Genomic DNA, 14922 nt, shown 5'->3' with positions numbered 1-14922 from the left:
TTCAAAGAGTTGAGGATATTGTGGGCATGCATGAAAAGCATGTAAGCCAAGAATGTAAAATTGAAAGACCATAAAAATAAAGATTATAAAAATAACTCAGATTGCTTGTGTTTAATGAGTTATACAGCATGAGAATAATTGATAACTCGACACATTCTTATCTCTAAGAAGTGTTCCTTTTGGTAACTGATGGTAAAACTATCATTATTATGAGACATTATATAAACTTTTTATAGTTCCAAGATCTGTGTAAACTGTAATATTTTATGACATTTTAAATGGTGCACCTTTTAACCTTTTCAGTCGCTGGGCCTATGTGATCTATGTCTGTCTCAGAACCAGAGCTATGATAAGTGAAATATTTCTTTGTTCACTGTGAAATTAATATTTGTGCTGTGGTACTCCATTTGGTGTAATTTTAAAGCAAAATACTTGTGCTTAATTTTGGTATACTGTATATATTAAAAAATATAGAACACAAGAACAAAGGTTCAAAATTAAAGGTTAAAAATCTCCTTAAATGACATGTCACTGTATCATAAGTGACTCTGCAGTTGTATTTTGAATGATGTACCAAGGCAGCATAAGTGATCCAAAGGGTTATTCACCTGGGAAGCCTTTCCCAGCTCATTGGAAACTTCAAAAGCCTTGGTGCTGTTTTATAAAGTAAGGAGGAATCATTTCAGGGATCATGCATGCTAAAAACATATAGCTTGATATTCTTTATCATTTTGTTCCTCAGATTTAGATTATCACTCCCTAATGCTGAAGACCATTATTTATTTATGCTCGGATAAGGCAGTATGATTTCATGGAAAATATAGAATTATTTTACAAACTTTAAATTCACCTTAATCATCATTGTTAAATTTCTAAGTAGTAAAGTTCTCTGATAGCTCTCTATTAAGACAATGCAGTCACAAGGTCAGTTCAGTAAGTCTATTATTTTGCTCATATTTCAAAATGTGACTTATGTAGTCAGATTTTAAATAATTTTTGCTGAGTGAAATGGCACCATGTCAGTGATAGACTAGAATACGTACCCAGATGATTTTGATAATTATATAAGTAGTATGTTATGTACTACAATGTTTTAACATTATAATGCAATCCTGGTTAATTATGGCAAGATAGGGACAATAGATTATATTACGAACACAGGCCTAGGGGTAAGCTACATAGTGAGTGGAATATAATGTCTTTTCATATTGTATTGTTTCACCAACAAATAATGGTGATTCATCACCAAATGTTGTTGTTGTAAACTTGTGCTTCATTAATGGGTTTCAAAACATTATTGTTTTAATAATTGTGCCATTATTCTTACATCCAGTGAAAGCTTCTTGGATTACATTTGTTACATTGTTTGAGTCCTAATTTTTGTTTATTTTCAGATGATGGAAGCCAGCCAAAAGTGTGATGCACTTGAAGAATCTTGCCACAAACTTGAAGAAGCAAAATATAATGTTGAAAAAGACCTTATAAACACCAGAGAGCTTGTGCAGAAACTTGACATGAAGAAAGGGCAGGCGGAAGGTGAAGTAGGTCGTCTGACTGGAACTCTAGAACAGGTTAATTCATCAACGTTGAGACATGTAGTGTAGTCACCAATTTATTCATCATGAGGGATTGCATAAACACAGTGCTGCAGTACAGTTGTCTTATGACGACTAACAGTACCTTATAACTGACTAATAGTACAAGATTTCATTTATTAACTAACAACATAACAAGCATTTTTCCCATTGGTGCCTGCCATTAAGACAATTTAGGGTTGTGTCCTCCCACTGAAACAAAATCCATTAAGTAACAAAGAGCCAATACTTGGCAGTACAAGAAAAGATGGGTGAATAGTTAGTAAAACACCAGATGTCACAGATCTTCGATAAATGGAGTCATGCACGTAAATTATAAAAACGAGAATGCCATATCAGACAAATTTAATTACCAAAGATACCAGTATTAGAGAAATTATTATGCAAGGTATAATTACAGGGAGTTCCCCGGTTATTGGCGGACTTGTTTATTGGCGATGCGGTTTTATGGGGCTTGTTTAGCACCATAAAACTGGCAATTTATGGTTCCATAACGGGCCGAGTTCCTGTTATTGGCACCATAAGTTGTCAAGTTTTGGTTAATGGCAGTTTCCACTTATTGGCCCACCCCCTGGAACGGAACCGCCCCCTCCCCCCGATAACTGGGGACTGCCTGTACAGGATTATTTTAGCATAATTATACAGACTGAACAAACTACAAAACCCCCTATTTATTTACTAGTGTCCTTTACATAAGTTTTATATCCAGTGATTTTTCCACAGGTTCTGTCACAAAAGAGAGCATTAGAGCAAAGACTTGAGGCTTTGTCGTCCCAATTAAATGGTGAGCGTTCTACTGTGAGATCAATGGAAGAAATGCTAAATGAAAAACGACGATCCGAGTGGTCAAGTGAGGCTACAATGAAACAGTTGGAAGTAGAAAAAAATCAGTTGCAGAGGAAGGTAATGTTGTATTGTGTTTATAGGAAATCTGTAACATAATTTCTACTTTAAGTCTCCAAATACGGGTAGGATAGACAAGAGAGTTTCTTTGTTACTTTTCACCCTAAATGAATAGTTTTCCATTAACGAAAAGTAAGAAGGTTCTTATGAGACATTATGAATGTAAAATAATCAAATTTATAAAGGTAAGTTGGCATTTTTAGCATTTACAATAACTGAGTGCACAGTATAGTATCCTACTACAGTTATTGCTTCATGGTTTCTAATTTTTATATTGCTTTGCACTTCATTGTGGAATGTTAAATTTACAGTTATATATGCATATACTTTCGGTTTTAAAAATAAATAAGCAGTATGAATGGCAACATACATAAAACAAACATTTTAGCACACTAAAGACACACATGTTTGTACACAAATATAAAATTGCATTTCATTATAGTAGTCTTAAATTGGTATTGGAGAGCTGGAGGGGAGCATAAAAGGGAAAGGGAATACAGGCAGTCCCTGGTTGTTGGCAGTCTCGGTTAATGGCAATCCAGTTTTATGGTGCTTGTCGGTTATTGGCGCCATAAGGTGCCGATAATAGTTATGGCACCATAACATATGTGCCATTAACCGGTTATTGGCACCATTAACCAAAACTCAGCACCATGAATCGTCGAGTTTTGGATAATGGCGGTTTCCGCTTGTCAGCACCCTGCCAAGAATGGAAACATCGCCGATAACCAGGGAGTGCCTGTACGTATTAGGAAGCGAAGCAGCTCTTCTCATTTCTCCTAAATGCTCAGCCATGTTGAAATGGAATTCCATTTTGTTTCCCCAACCTATTTTGGGTCTTCTTGTGAAATACATTTCATTTTATTTTGCTCTCCTCTTATAATGTAATCCTAAAAGTATGAGCATTTCTAATACCTGCTGCATATGAAATGTGAAAATACATATTTGAATATATCATGGCCCTCTGTATTTGATTAACACCATAGGTTATATTTTTCTTAAGATGACCTTTGTCTTAAATTCAGTTAGTGGTATTTATTTTTAATACATTGTTTGGTATTTTCAGATTTCTGAAGTTCAGCAACAATTAGATGATGAAACGTCAGAATGCAAAAGGTTAAGAAGTAGATTGGTGCAGTTAGAGTCTGATGTAGAGCGCTTTCGACGTGATCTCACTGAGGAGAGATTTGAAAGGGAAAGAGCTTCACAGGAACTACGCAGGGTACAGAAATACCAGTATATTAATAGTGCCTTAGATGCTATTGGTTCTGTATCAATTGCTACCTCAGAGGGACCACGACACCCTACTAAGATAGCATCACCGCCATCAGCATCAGTTGTTGCTACTGAGGGAGCTGTAAAGCCTGCAACACCTGCAAGTGTAACATCACCACCTGTAGGACCACAAGTGGGTCAAAGGCCACCTGCCCCTGCTCAAGTAGAATCCCCATCAGAAACTCAGCCTATTTCTGGGTCAAGAGTACCTAGTAGGTCTGAAACATCACAATCAGTATCACAAGAGGCTTCACACATAGAAAGACATGATAGTTTTAGTAAAGCGCATGCAACTACTGTTCATAGCTCTTCCTCTGACACAGGACTTGAGAGGAGTCAAGCTATTTCCAGCAGTTCTGATTCACACACAGAACCATGGAGACTGGCTTTTGGGAGCAATGCATCACAGTTACACAGAAAAGCAGCCAGTCTGGATTCAGTTCAAAAGTCACCTGCTGCTTACAGCCGAGTAACACACGGGAGTAAGTCAGATTTACATAGCTCAGCAAGATCTCCCAAAGTTCATGAGCATTCTGCAGCTTCACTCACCAGAGGACCTCATGCATATATTTCTCAAAGGGGTCCTGCAGCTCTTTCCCAGGCCAGTTCTTCCTCTCATTTTCAAACACCAGTTGGGTCCTCTCATGGTAGAGCAACTGAAGGACAAGAGGCAATCCCAAGTGTCCGTCCCAAAGAATCAAGACCAAGACTAAGTAGACATGGAACAAGTGGAGAATCAGACAGCTGGGGTTGATGTTATTTAGTGGGTAATTATTTTTTAATCGCTTAAATAGTATTATCTGAGTTAGTATGTATTAGTAGTAGTACATTATGCTTTATGGCACTTTGAGTATTTTATTATAGTATTGAAAATGTGGCTGCCAATATCTGCTATTTTCATAGCTTTTAAAAAAAATTTTTTTTTATAATTTTGTACATGAACTTTCCTGTCAGATATATACTTAGCTATACGTCTCTGAAAAAAAAAACACGTCACGACAGAATTCAAAACTCGCGGCACACGCGACAGGTAGGTCAGGTGATCTACCTTACCCGACCAGCTGGGTGGGGCGGATGTAAGAACCAATCTCCCTTTCCAGCCAGAATTTTTTCTGTCGCCGGTGACGACTACACCTGTGGTTGTTACTCCTGACAGCTTTATTCATTTCTCGTTGCCGTGGATTTATTTGGACTGACTTTCGGTGAAGTACTGATCTTGTTGGCTTGGCATACGCATTTGTGGATTGTTTTTGGATATTGATTTGGATTTTTCTTTGATTTCGAGATGTCTGAGTTAGAGGTTAAGAAATCTTCTATGTTTAGAGTGTGCGCTATGGATGAATGCAAGGTGAGACTACCGAAAGCTACGGTAGATCCTCACACAGTTTGCTTTAAATGTAGAGGTAAAGAATGTTCTTTTGATAACCCTGTGTAATGAGTGTGAGAAGTTGGATGAGGGTGAATGGAAGGCTCTTTCTTCCTACTTGAGGAAGTTAGAGAAAGACAGGGTGAGAAAGGCTTCTCTAGGAGTTCTAGTAAGTCTCGTATTAGCGAGTTAGAAGAAAATCCTGTTGTAGCATTAGAACCTTCTCCAGTTTCAGCTCCTGCGCCCTGCATCGAACCTAAGGAACGACTACGGAAGTGGCAACCATGAGAGCCACGATCCTTAGCATGGAAAAGAAGATCCGTTCGTTGCAATTGGTAAGAGTAGTGAAGGTGTATTGTGCAGTGACCCCAGTGCAGTGGAGGGTGCGTCTGATCGGCTCCTTAATGCTTCCAGGCCTAGACCTCTTCCAGACTCCCAGTCCAGTGGAGGAGGAAAGTCAAAAAGACGCAGGAAGGTTAGGGAGAACTCCCACCGATCAGGCGTCCCCTCGGTAGATCCTGATGCTCGTACCCAGGCTGCCCTTGTTCGCGCGAAGAAGGAGGTATTGCGCCAATGCTTCTCTTCGTCTTCCTCACCTTCACCTAGAAGAGGATGGAGCGCCTCGGATTCTTCACGAACCGCTGAAAAGAGAGCCTGGAAGGCGCCCTGGCTCCTTTCCTTCCAGCCCGGAAGTTTTTCCAGAAGAGCCGGAAGTAGAGATCAAGAAACCAGGAGGGAGCAGGAGTTCTCGCTCATAGTAGGCTTCGAGCCTCTTCTCCGGTGGAGGATTTTACAAGATCTCCAGCTCGAACTTCTTGCGGGACTGCCAAGCGCAGATTTCGGCATGGCGGGCTCCTTGGCAGGAGGAACGCGTCGGAAAGACGTCTCTCTCCCTGTCAAGAAGTCTAGGATTCTTTCACCTGTCTTACCGTCTCAGTCAGAGTCGGTTCTCTCTCCTTTATCAGCGGATGGAAGGAGGCGCTCTTCCCTCAGCAGGGCGCTTGTCGTCTTCCAGGCATCAACAATCGCCCAAGAAGCTTTCTCCTGGTGACTACATCTCTCCAGTAGGAAGGGATCTAGCGACTAGTAGGCGTTCGTCTAAAGACAGGCGTACAGCCTCGTCCTCGCGCTCTTTTACGAAGACCTTCATTCCACCCCGGATAAGAGAGCCTACTCTTTGATGGATTCGTCTAGAGACAGGATCTCGCCTTAATGTTAGGCGCCTTGAGACCTAGTAGGCGCTACTCCCCAAGTAGACGCTCTCCCGCTCCAAAGCGTGGTGCGGAGGATAGGCGCTTTTCTCCTGATAAGCGCGGCTCTACTTTTAGCCGCTCGATTCAGGGACAGGCGCGTAGAGCCTGAAAGATATGTCTCTTCTGGGAGACTACCTTTTGAAGAGACACACAAGTCGGGTGCGAAGTTTGTGGAGCATGGTAGACGCGCCGGTCTCTAGTAAGCGACCTTCTCCAGACCTTCGCTCTCCTGTAAGTAGGCGCCAAGAGCCTAGTAGGCGTTCGCCTCATGGTAGGCGCAGCTCGCCTGGCAGCCGCTCTCCTTTGAACAGGCGCATGGAGCCTGAGGAAGCGCCTTGAAGCATAGTAGGCTCTCCTCTCCTAGCAGGCGCTCCCCCCTTGGAAGGAACCGCCCGGAATTCTAGGAGTAGGATTAAGGAGCAAAGAGCAAGCACTCATCAGGAGTAGAAGGACTCATTCGAGAGGAGCTCTCCAGAACTTTGGCTTCCCCTGATAGGCGCCAGTCTACTACTAGACACTCTCTGGACAGGCGCATTTCTTTAGAGAAGGCTAACTGCACTCGTAAAGAAGCGGGAGGGTTCTTCAGTGGATGAAGTTGAACCTTCAGAAGAGGATTTGGTGAAGGACTCGTCAGTTTCGTCCTACAAGATCCTTACAGATCTACTTCTTCAAGAGTTTGGAGACTCCCTTACTCCCGTCGCTCCTCCGTCTCCTCTCTCTTTATTCTCGACTTCGAAGAAGACGAAAGTTTCCTCTTGTGTGAGGATGAAGCCAACCATCTCAATGAAGAAGGCTTTGAGAGGTGTTGGTGATTGGCTGCTTTCTAAGAAGAGAAAGGGGAAAACTGTGTTTTCTTTCCCTCCTTCCAAGCTTACGGGCAGACTCGGATTTTGTACGGTCTGGAGAACCCTTAGGTCTGGGTCTTCCTTCATCGGCGGATGCGGACTTCTCTTCTCTGGTGGATGCAGCACGACGCTCGGCTCTTTTGTCGGCTAAAACGACCTGGGCTATGAACGAGCTTGACCACCTGCTGAAGGGAATGTTTAGAGTCTTGGAAGTCTTCAACTTCCTTGACTGGTCTTTGGGGGTCTTGGCTAAGAAGACTCAGAACCCGGATGCTATTTCGCCAGAAGATCTAAACAGTGTTCTAACGTGCATTGACAAAGAGTTAGAGATGGATCGAGCGAAATAGCCTCCCTCTTTGGAGCAGGGATCCTTAAGAAGAGATCAGTCTTCTGCTCTTTTCTGACGAAGTCTGTTTCGCATGCCCAAAGAGCCTCTCTCCTGTATTCGCACTCTCGCCTCGCCTCTGCTTTTTCCAAAGAAGATAATCCAGGACATCTCAGGATCTATCTCTGCGAAGGCGACTCAGGACATGCTCGCACAGTCGGCACGGAAGCCTAAGACCTCCTTCCAGACGAAGACTAAGAAGGAGACTCCCAGCTAGACAGGAGCCCTTTCGAGGGGGCCCCCCTTCTAGAGCCTCTACCTCGAGAGGTAATAGAACTTTCAAGAGAGGTAGATCCTTCTCACGCTCTGTCAGAGCTAAGAAGTAGGGAAGTAGTCCTCCAAACACCAGTAGGTGCCAGACTTCTAAGATTCTCGGAAGCCTGGACAAAGAGAGGAGCGGACAACTGGTCCCTCTCTATAATAAGGAAAGGATATCTGATTCCTTTTACGGAAAGACCACCGTTGACAACGACTCCGAGGGAGTTGGTGGCCAGGTACAGGGATCCCATCATGAGCCTTGCTTTAACACAGCAGTGGAACAAATGTTCGAGAAAGAGGCTATAGAGCTAGTGAGCGGGACCCTTGCTCAGCGGGCTTTTACAACCGCCTTTTTCTAGTTCCAAAAGCCTCAGGAGGATGGAGACCGGTTCTGGATGTAAGCGCCCTGAATTTCTTTGTAGAAAAGAGGAAGTTCGCCATGAGACGACATCCTCAGTGTTGGCGGCCCTTCCGGCCAGGGGACTGGATGGTGTCCCTAGATCTTCAGGACGCTTACTTCCATGTGCCTATCCATCCTTCGTCAAGGAAATACCTCAGGTTCATGATGGGAGGAAGGATATTCCAGTTCAGGGCCTTGTGCTTCGGCCTTTCAACAGCCCCTCAGGTCTTTACAGGCCTAATGAAAAAATGTAGCAAGATGGCTACATTTGGAGGGAGTCAGAGTGTCCCTTTACTTGGACGACTGGCTGATCAGAGCCAAGTCTCAGGAAAGATGTTTGGAGGACCTACAAAAGACCCTTTTCATGGCAAGTTCTACTGGGACTTTTGGTGAACTTTCAAAAGTCTCAGTTGATCCCCAGTCAAGATCGTATCTATCTGGGGATTCGGATGGCTTCTCTGGATTTTCGGCTTTTCCGTCTCCAGAACGGATAGCTCGAGGGTCAGAGAAAGTCAAAGCCTTCCTAGAGAAAGAAGTATGCACAGCGAGGGAGTGGATGAGTTTGTTTGGGGACACTCTCCTCGTTGGAGCAATTCCTTTCTCTAGGAAGGTTGCACCTCAGACCTCTCCAGTTCTTTCTCCATCGAAACTGGAGGTGTCGTTCACAAAAACCTAGAGTTCTCCTTCGAGATTCAAAGGAAATCAAGAAGGACCTCTCTTGGTGGGCCAACCCTCTCAAGTTTGCAGAAGGGATGTCCCTTCACATTCCGAACCCCAACCAAGTGTTGTATTCCGACGCCTCGGAAACAGGTTGGGGAGCGACGCTCGGCTCAAGAGAAGTGTCAGGCACCTGGAACAAGGAAACAGGTGACCTGGCACATCACAAGAAGGAGCTGATGGCGGTTTGGCTAGCTTGAAAGCGTTTCGAGCCCCACGTCCTAGCTTCAACAGTTCAGATCAACTCGGACAACACCACGGCCCTGGCTTACATCAGGAAGCAAGGGGGGACTCACTCTTTCTCCTGTACGAGACAGCAAAAGAACTTCTGCTTTGGGCAGAAAAAAGGAAGATTTGTCTCCTTACCAGGTTCGTACAGGGAGAAAAGAACAGTCAGAGCAGACCTCCTAAGCAGGAAAGATCAAGTCCTGCCGGCAGAGTGGACTCTGCACGAGATGTTTGCCAGGACCTGTGGAAGCTTTGGGGCAAACCTCATATAGACCTCTTCGCCACAGCCAAGAATATGAGGATAGCAACTACTGCTCTCCGATATCGGACCGAGGGCAGTGTCGATAGACGCGTTCCTACTAGATTGGAAGGGTCTAGACACGTATGCTTTTCCTCCATTCAAGATACTGGGAGAGACTCTAAAGAAATTTGCAGAATCGGAGGCAGCAAGGATGACGCTGGTAGCCCCGTTCTGGCCCGCACAAGTATGGTTCACAGAGGTACTGGAATGGTTAGTAGATCTTCCGAGAACATTACCACAGAGGATCGATCTGCTCAGACAACAACCCCACTTCGAGAGGTATCACAAAAACCTCCCCGCTCTAGATCTGACTGGCTTCAGACTGTCAAAAGTTTGGTCAGAACGAGAGGCTTTTCGGCAAGAGTTGCAACGGCTATCGCAGCAGCAAGAAGGGCCTTCTACCCTTAGAGTCTACCAATCGAAGTGGGGACGTCTTTCGGCGATGGTGTAGGAAACCATCACTTTCCTCTTCCAGTACCTCTGTGACACAAATAGCAGACTTCTTACTTTTCCTTAGGGAAGAAAGTGGATTGGCGGTATCAACCATTAAAGGCTATCGTAGCATGCTATCTGCAGTGTTTAGGCACAGAAACTTAAACATTTCAGAAGATAAGGACCTTCATGATCTAATAAGATCGTTTGAAACATCCAAGAAGGTTTCTCCAGGGGTTCCGAGTTGGAATCTGGATGTAGTGCTACGTTACCTGAGGTCCAATAAGTTCGAACGCCTCAGTCTGCATCGTTTAGAGACCTCACGAAGAAGACAATTTTCCTCATGGCATTGGCTTCCGCAAAAAGTGGGTTAGTGAACTCCATGCACTAGAAGGAAATGTGGGATTCAGAGGAGATGCAGCTATCTGTTCATTCCTTCCTTCGTTCTTAGCCAAGAACGAGAACCCCTCAAATCCTTGGCCTAGGAGCTTTGAAGTACAAGGATTGTCTGCATTAGTAGGCGAGGAAGCAGAGAGGTCTCTTTGCCCAGTAAGAAGTTTGAAATTCTATCTACAGAGAAAGAAAAAACTATTAAGGGCAATGATGTCAACCTTTGGTGCTCTGTAAGAGATCCAAGGAGGACACTTTCGAAGAATGCGCTTTCTTTCTTTATCAGAAGCCTGGTGAAAGAAGCGCATTGCGATAATGTGAGGAAAGTCAATACAAAGTTCTTAAGGTCAAAGCTCATGAGGTAAGAGCTATTGCCACGTCTATGACTTTTAACAAAAACATATCCCTGAGTAAATATTATGAAGGCAACATTCTGGCGTTGCAACTCAGTCTTTGCAAACACTATCTGAGAGACGTTCAAAATTACGTATGAAAAGTGCTTCGGGTTAGGCCCGTACGTATCGGCGGATTCGGTGCTGGGGCAGGGAGCTGAGACATATCCTTAGTAGTATATATTTTTTCCCCTTGTTAGGTTGTAAGTTTTTGGTTGTTTGAAAGAACATGCGGGTAGGCATGTTTTTCATTTCGTAGTGCTAACAATGATTAGATTGGTTAGGTGATCGGTGTATGTTTGAGCTCCTTGCAATGATAGTGGTTAGGTTCTGTCATATAAGTGGGCGAATCCCCGTTGACAGATCCTGCTCGGATTCTATCAAGTAAGCGGACAACCAAATCCCTTTGATAGACCCAAAGAGTCTGTCAGCTGTAGGTCACGCCCTCGCTGAAGCTCTTAAGGCAACGCAGACTCATAGACAGTAACTACGAAGTCTTTCTGCCTAAACAGGTAAGAACCAAGGTTGTTTTTACATCTACAACTAGTGTTGTTTCCCCTTTTTTCCATATTTATATTGCTGTCTCTTTCCCTCCACCAAGGGTGTCAATCAGCTAAGTATATATCTGACAGGAAAGTTCATGTACAAAAATGTTATTGTTAGTATACAATAAGGTTTTGTACATACTTACCTGGCAGATATATACGATTGATGGCCCGCCCAGCCTCCCTCAGGAGACCGGTGGAAGGAAAAATTCTGGCTGGAAAGGGAGATTGGTTCTTACATCCGCCACCCAGCGGCGGGTAGGTAGATCACCTGACCTACCTGTCGCGTGTGCCGCGAGTTGTGAATTCTGTCGTGACGTCCAGAGACGTATAGCTAAGTATATATCTGCCAGTTAGTATGTACAAAACCTTATTGTATACTAACAATAACATTTTATTATATTTTTTTAAATCATAATGTCTTCTTTTTAAATATATACATTGAGCGTATGCTGTAGAATGCAATTTTGTAGTTTTTCAAATTTATGATGTAAACATAAGTGCCTAACATTAGACTGATTTTTATAAAAACCATTACTGCTTCAGTCAAAGTAGTTTGCAACTATAATTTAGGTACAGTATTTTAATCATAATAGGCATTGATCTAGGTTAGAGTTGCATGAAACCTTCAGTTAACCCTTACAGGTGAATTTAATGTGCAAAATTAAATACACATTAAGAAACCCCTTAAACTGGGCAAACTTTAAGGTTGGCCAATTGTGAAAAAAAATCACTGAAAAGGGAAAGATATACAAATGCACATGGTATATGAAAAACATTCTAAAATATTTTCTGTACTTCCCACGGGAAGTTGAAAATTAATATTTCCAACTATGTGTGGCAATACCACTAACTTTAGTGAGTTAAACACATTCTTTCTAATTTTTTTCAACTATTTTACAAAGTTACAATTCTAACTCTCATATAAAAAAATAACTAAAATCAGCAACAATCCCTGAATATTTATGGACAAAAATATGCAAGATATACTGGTGTGGTGAGATGTTGCAACTTTTAGCGAGTAATACATGTTCTTTATAATATTTTTTTGTACTTTATTTTGCAAAATTATAGTTAAAGCTGACAAAATATAGTAAAAGATAAAAGCTAAAACCAGCAACAATCCCAGAGTAGTATATCTATGGGCAAATATATACAGGATATACTGGGACTTGGAGATGTAGTACCATCCCCTGTGAAATCCCATGGGAGACTGTTCTTCCTCATATCACTGAGCTGTGATTTGCTTTGCCATAAGTGAATTGAACATTTTCCTGCAAAATTAATTCAAATAGCATGGTGCAAAATACTAATAACTCACAGGAGGATATCTGGATTGAACCCAATATCTATTATAATACCTCAAAGGATCATATCTGGACTCAAGGGGTTAAATAGGGTATCATGGAAAACTTTACTTATTCAAATGATTTTCATTATATTTAAGGACTTTTGCTAATAATGCACAGATAAAAACACCAACAGTCATTTACAGAGATTGGAGATGTCACAATTTTACATTTTCAAGGTTTCACTTCTAGATTTCAGCAAATTGATTCTAATAAATGGATACATATCTGCTTGAGATAGATTATTATTGATTAATTTATCCAGACCTCTTCTTGGGCATTTGATTTGCTTGCTATGCTTGCAATTAATATTGTGCCAAAAATCTCTATGAAAATTATACAAAGTTTGTCTGCTCTTACATAAATATAAGTTCTTTATCCAAAATAAGCCTCACTATCAGTCAATCCTGCTACTGGATTGTAGCACAAGTTGAGGTGTCCCACTGGGAAAAGCCTTTATGCAGTCACACCACTTCAAACTATAGCAGTATGCATTTTTCTTTCTTCTCTGCTGGTACATCTTCATTTGCCTCCAAGTTCCATTGTTTTCTTAGTCGTATTGGCAATAAATTACCCATCACGTAATGACTTGCCTTCAGCTGCATCAGTTCCCTTTCCAGACAGTTATGAAGCCCATCTGTTAAGAGGAAGTGGTCATACCAAGCATGTCTGTAAGCCTTAACAAACCACTTGACTTTTCTCCCTCGAACTTAATCAGTTTTTGCTTTTCCTTTATTGATTTTCAAATTTTTTTTGTATCAGCCTGTCTTATCATTCATTTCCTTATCTTGGTAGTAATTTTCCCTCAGTTATGATCCTTAGACTTGAAATAACTAATCTCTTCAGACAGGTAATAGTTAACCCTTAAACGCCTATTGGATGTATTTTACGCCAACGAAAATTGTCTGTTGGGTGCTTAATTGAAGTAAAATACGTCGACGCTAAAAAGTTTTTCTTTTAATTCGCGGAAAAATAGTTATAGGCCTACTTGGCAAAAACTTTTGAATCACACACCTTGAGGGATGCTGGGAGTTCACGGATCAGGCTGTTGTTTTGTTTACAAGCGTTACCCAGCCGTGCATGCGCGAAATGCTTTCTTTTTGCACCAGCAAGCTTCAGTGACGCGTCGTCCGAGAGTGATCTTTTGCTGCATTCGTGTTTTGCCGAACTTTTGCAAGTGTTTAAGTATTTGTGGTGGTACAAGACGTACATAGAGATGTCCGAACGTCGAATGGAGCGTGAAAGGCGCGTTTTGCCTGTCGGTAGGATCGTATGAGATGTATTTTGGACTTGGATGCTGGAGAGGGACCAAGCAACCAAGATGACCCAGCTTCTCAGCGCAGTGTTGTGCGGCCTCGTGTGGCCAAAAGTGTCAGAGGACTACATCATGTGCCTTTTACGACCCCTAGGAAGCATCGGGGTGTCCTGAGGGGCATTTGTAGACATTTGGGAGGCCTCCAACCAAAGAACATGGACGAATACTTGTTGGAGCTCTATCAAGAGCAGGTCGCAAGTCCTCATTTTGATGGCAATTGGTCATCTAGTGACGAGGACATTACTCCCGATGTAAGTGATGATGAATATTTGCCCCTAATGTCCGTACGGGAGTCACAGGCTGAAAGTGAGTTAGAGTTCAGTGGTTTTATTGCCTATGAGGGGGAGTCTGAGGAGGAGGAGGAGGAGTTGTTGAGTTTTGTTGTTGAGGACGAAACAGAAAGTGAGGGAGATGGGCCAGTGGGGGGGTTTGAGTGCGAAACCGTGCCCGAGCAAATGCATGTGGGCGTGCATGGGCCCATAGAAGGTCAGAACGTTGCGTCAGCCTAGGTGAAGGCCATTCGTCCAAGAGTGATGAGAGGTGGTTGGAGGACCCCACCCCACCTAACATGCACCCATTCATGGCAGCACCTTGGCTCACCGTACCTGTTCCTCTCACTGCTCTGGGGTTCATTCAGCTGTCCATGATGCGGGAATTGCTGGAATACCTGGTAGCAGAGACGACGGACTACGCTCGGTACTGCTGTGCCTAACTGCGGACGATGTTGTTGTATCGCTGGCGGGGCTGCCACCTCACGGGACATAGGGCATTTTTTGGGGCTCCACATTTTTTTTGGGAATGATGCCTGCTGCCAACGTCAGGCAATATTGGAGGCGGAATTTTTTTTAAGTACGCCCAATGTGCCCAGCATTATGGCCTGTGATAGTTTCCTGGCATTGGACAGGTATTTCAACGCATTCAACCAAAGGGCCATACTCCAGAATAACCCTGACCGCCTCATCTTAGTCCGCCC

The 14922-nt window shown here is 42.9% G+C and overlaps 1 protein-coding gene across 2 annotated transcripts in view; it reads left to right on the top strand.

Moving 5' to 3' along the window:
* Positions 1-14922, top strand: part of LOC135211208 (cingulin-like) — a 51520-nt gene that overhangs the window by 14116 nt on the left and 22482 nt on the right. The window contains exons 3-5 of one of the 2 annotated variants that reach the window (XM_064244440.1): positions 1395-1571; positions 2319-2498; positions 3565-4536. In XM_064244440.1, the coding sequence (XP_064100510.1) occupies positions 1395-1571; positions 2319-2498; positions 3565-4527 (1320 nt within the window). In that variant the 3' untranslated portion in view covers positions 4528-4536. Of the gene's footprint in view, positions 1-1394; positions 1572-2318; positions 2499-3564; positions 4541-14922 lie in introns of both variants that reach the window. The other variant, XM_064244439.1, reaches the window with a different exon arrangement.

Source organism: Macrobrachium nipponense, chromosome 4 (genome assembly GCF_015104395.2).
Source record: "Macrobrachium nipponense isolate FS-2020 chromosome 4, ASM1510439v2, whole genome shotgun sequence".
Lineage (NCBI taxonomy): Eukaryota > Metazoa > Arthropoda > Malacostraca > Decapoda > Palaemonidae > Macrobrachium > Macrobrachium nipponense.
The sequence above is the reverse complement of the archived record's forward strand: the minus strand, read 5'-3'. Positions and strand labels throughout refer to the sequence as shown.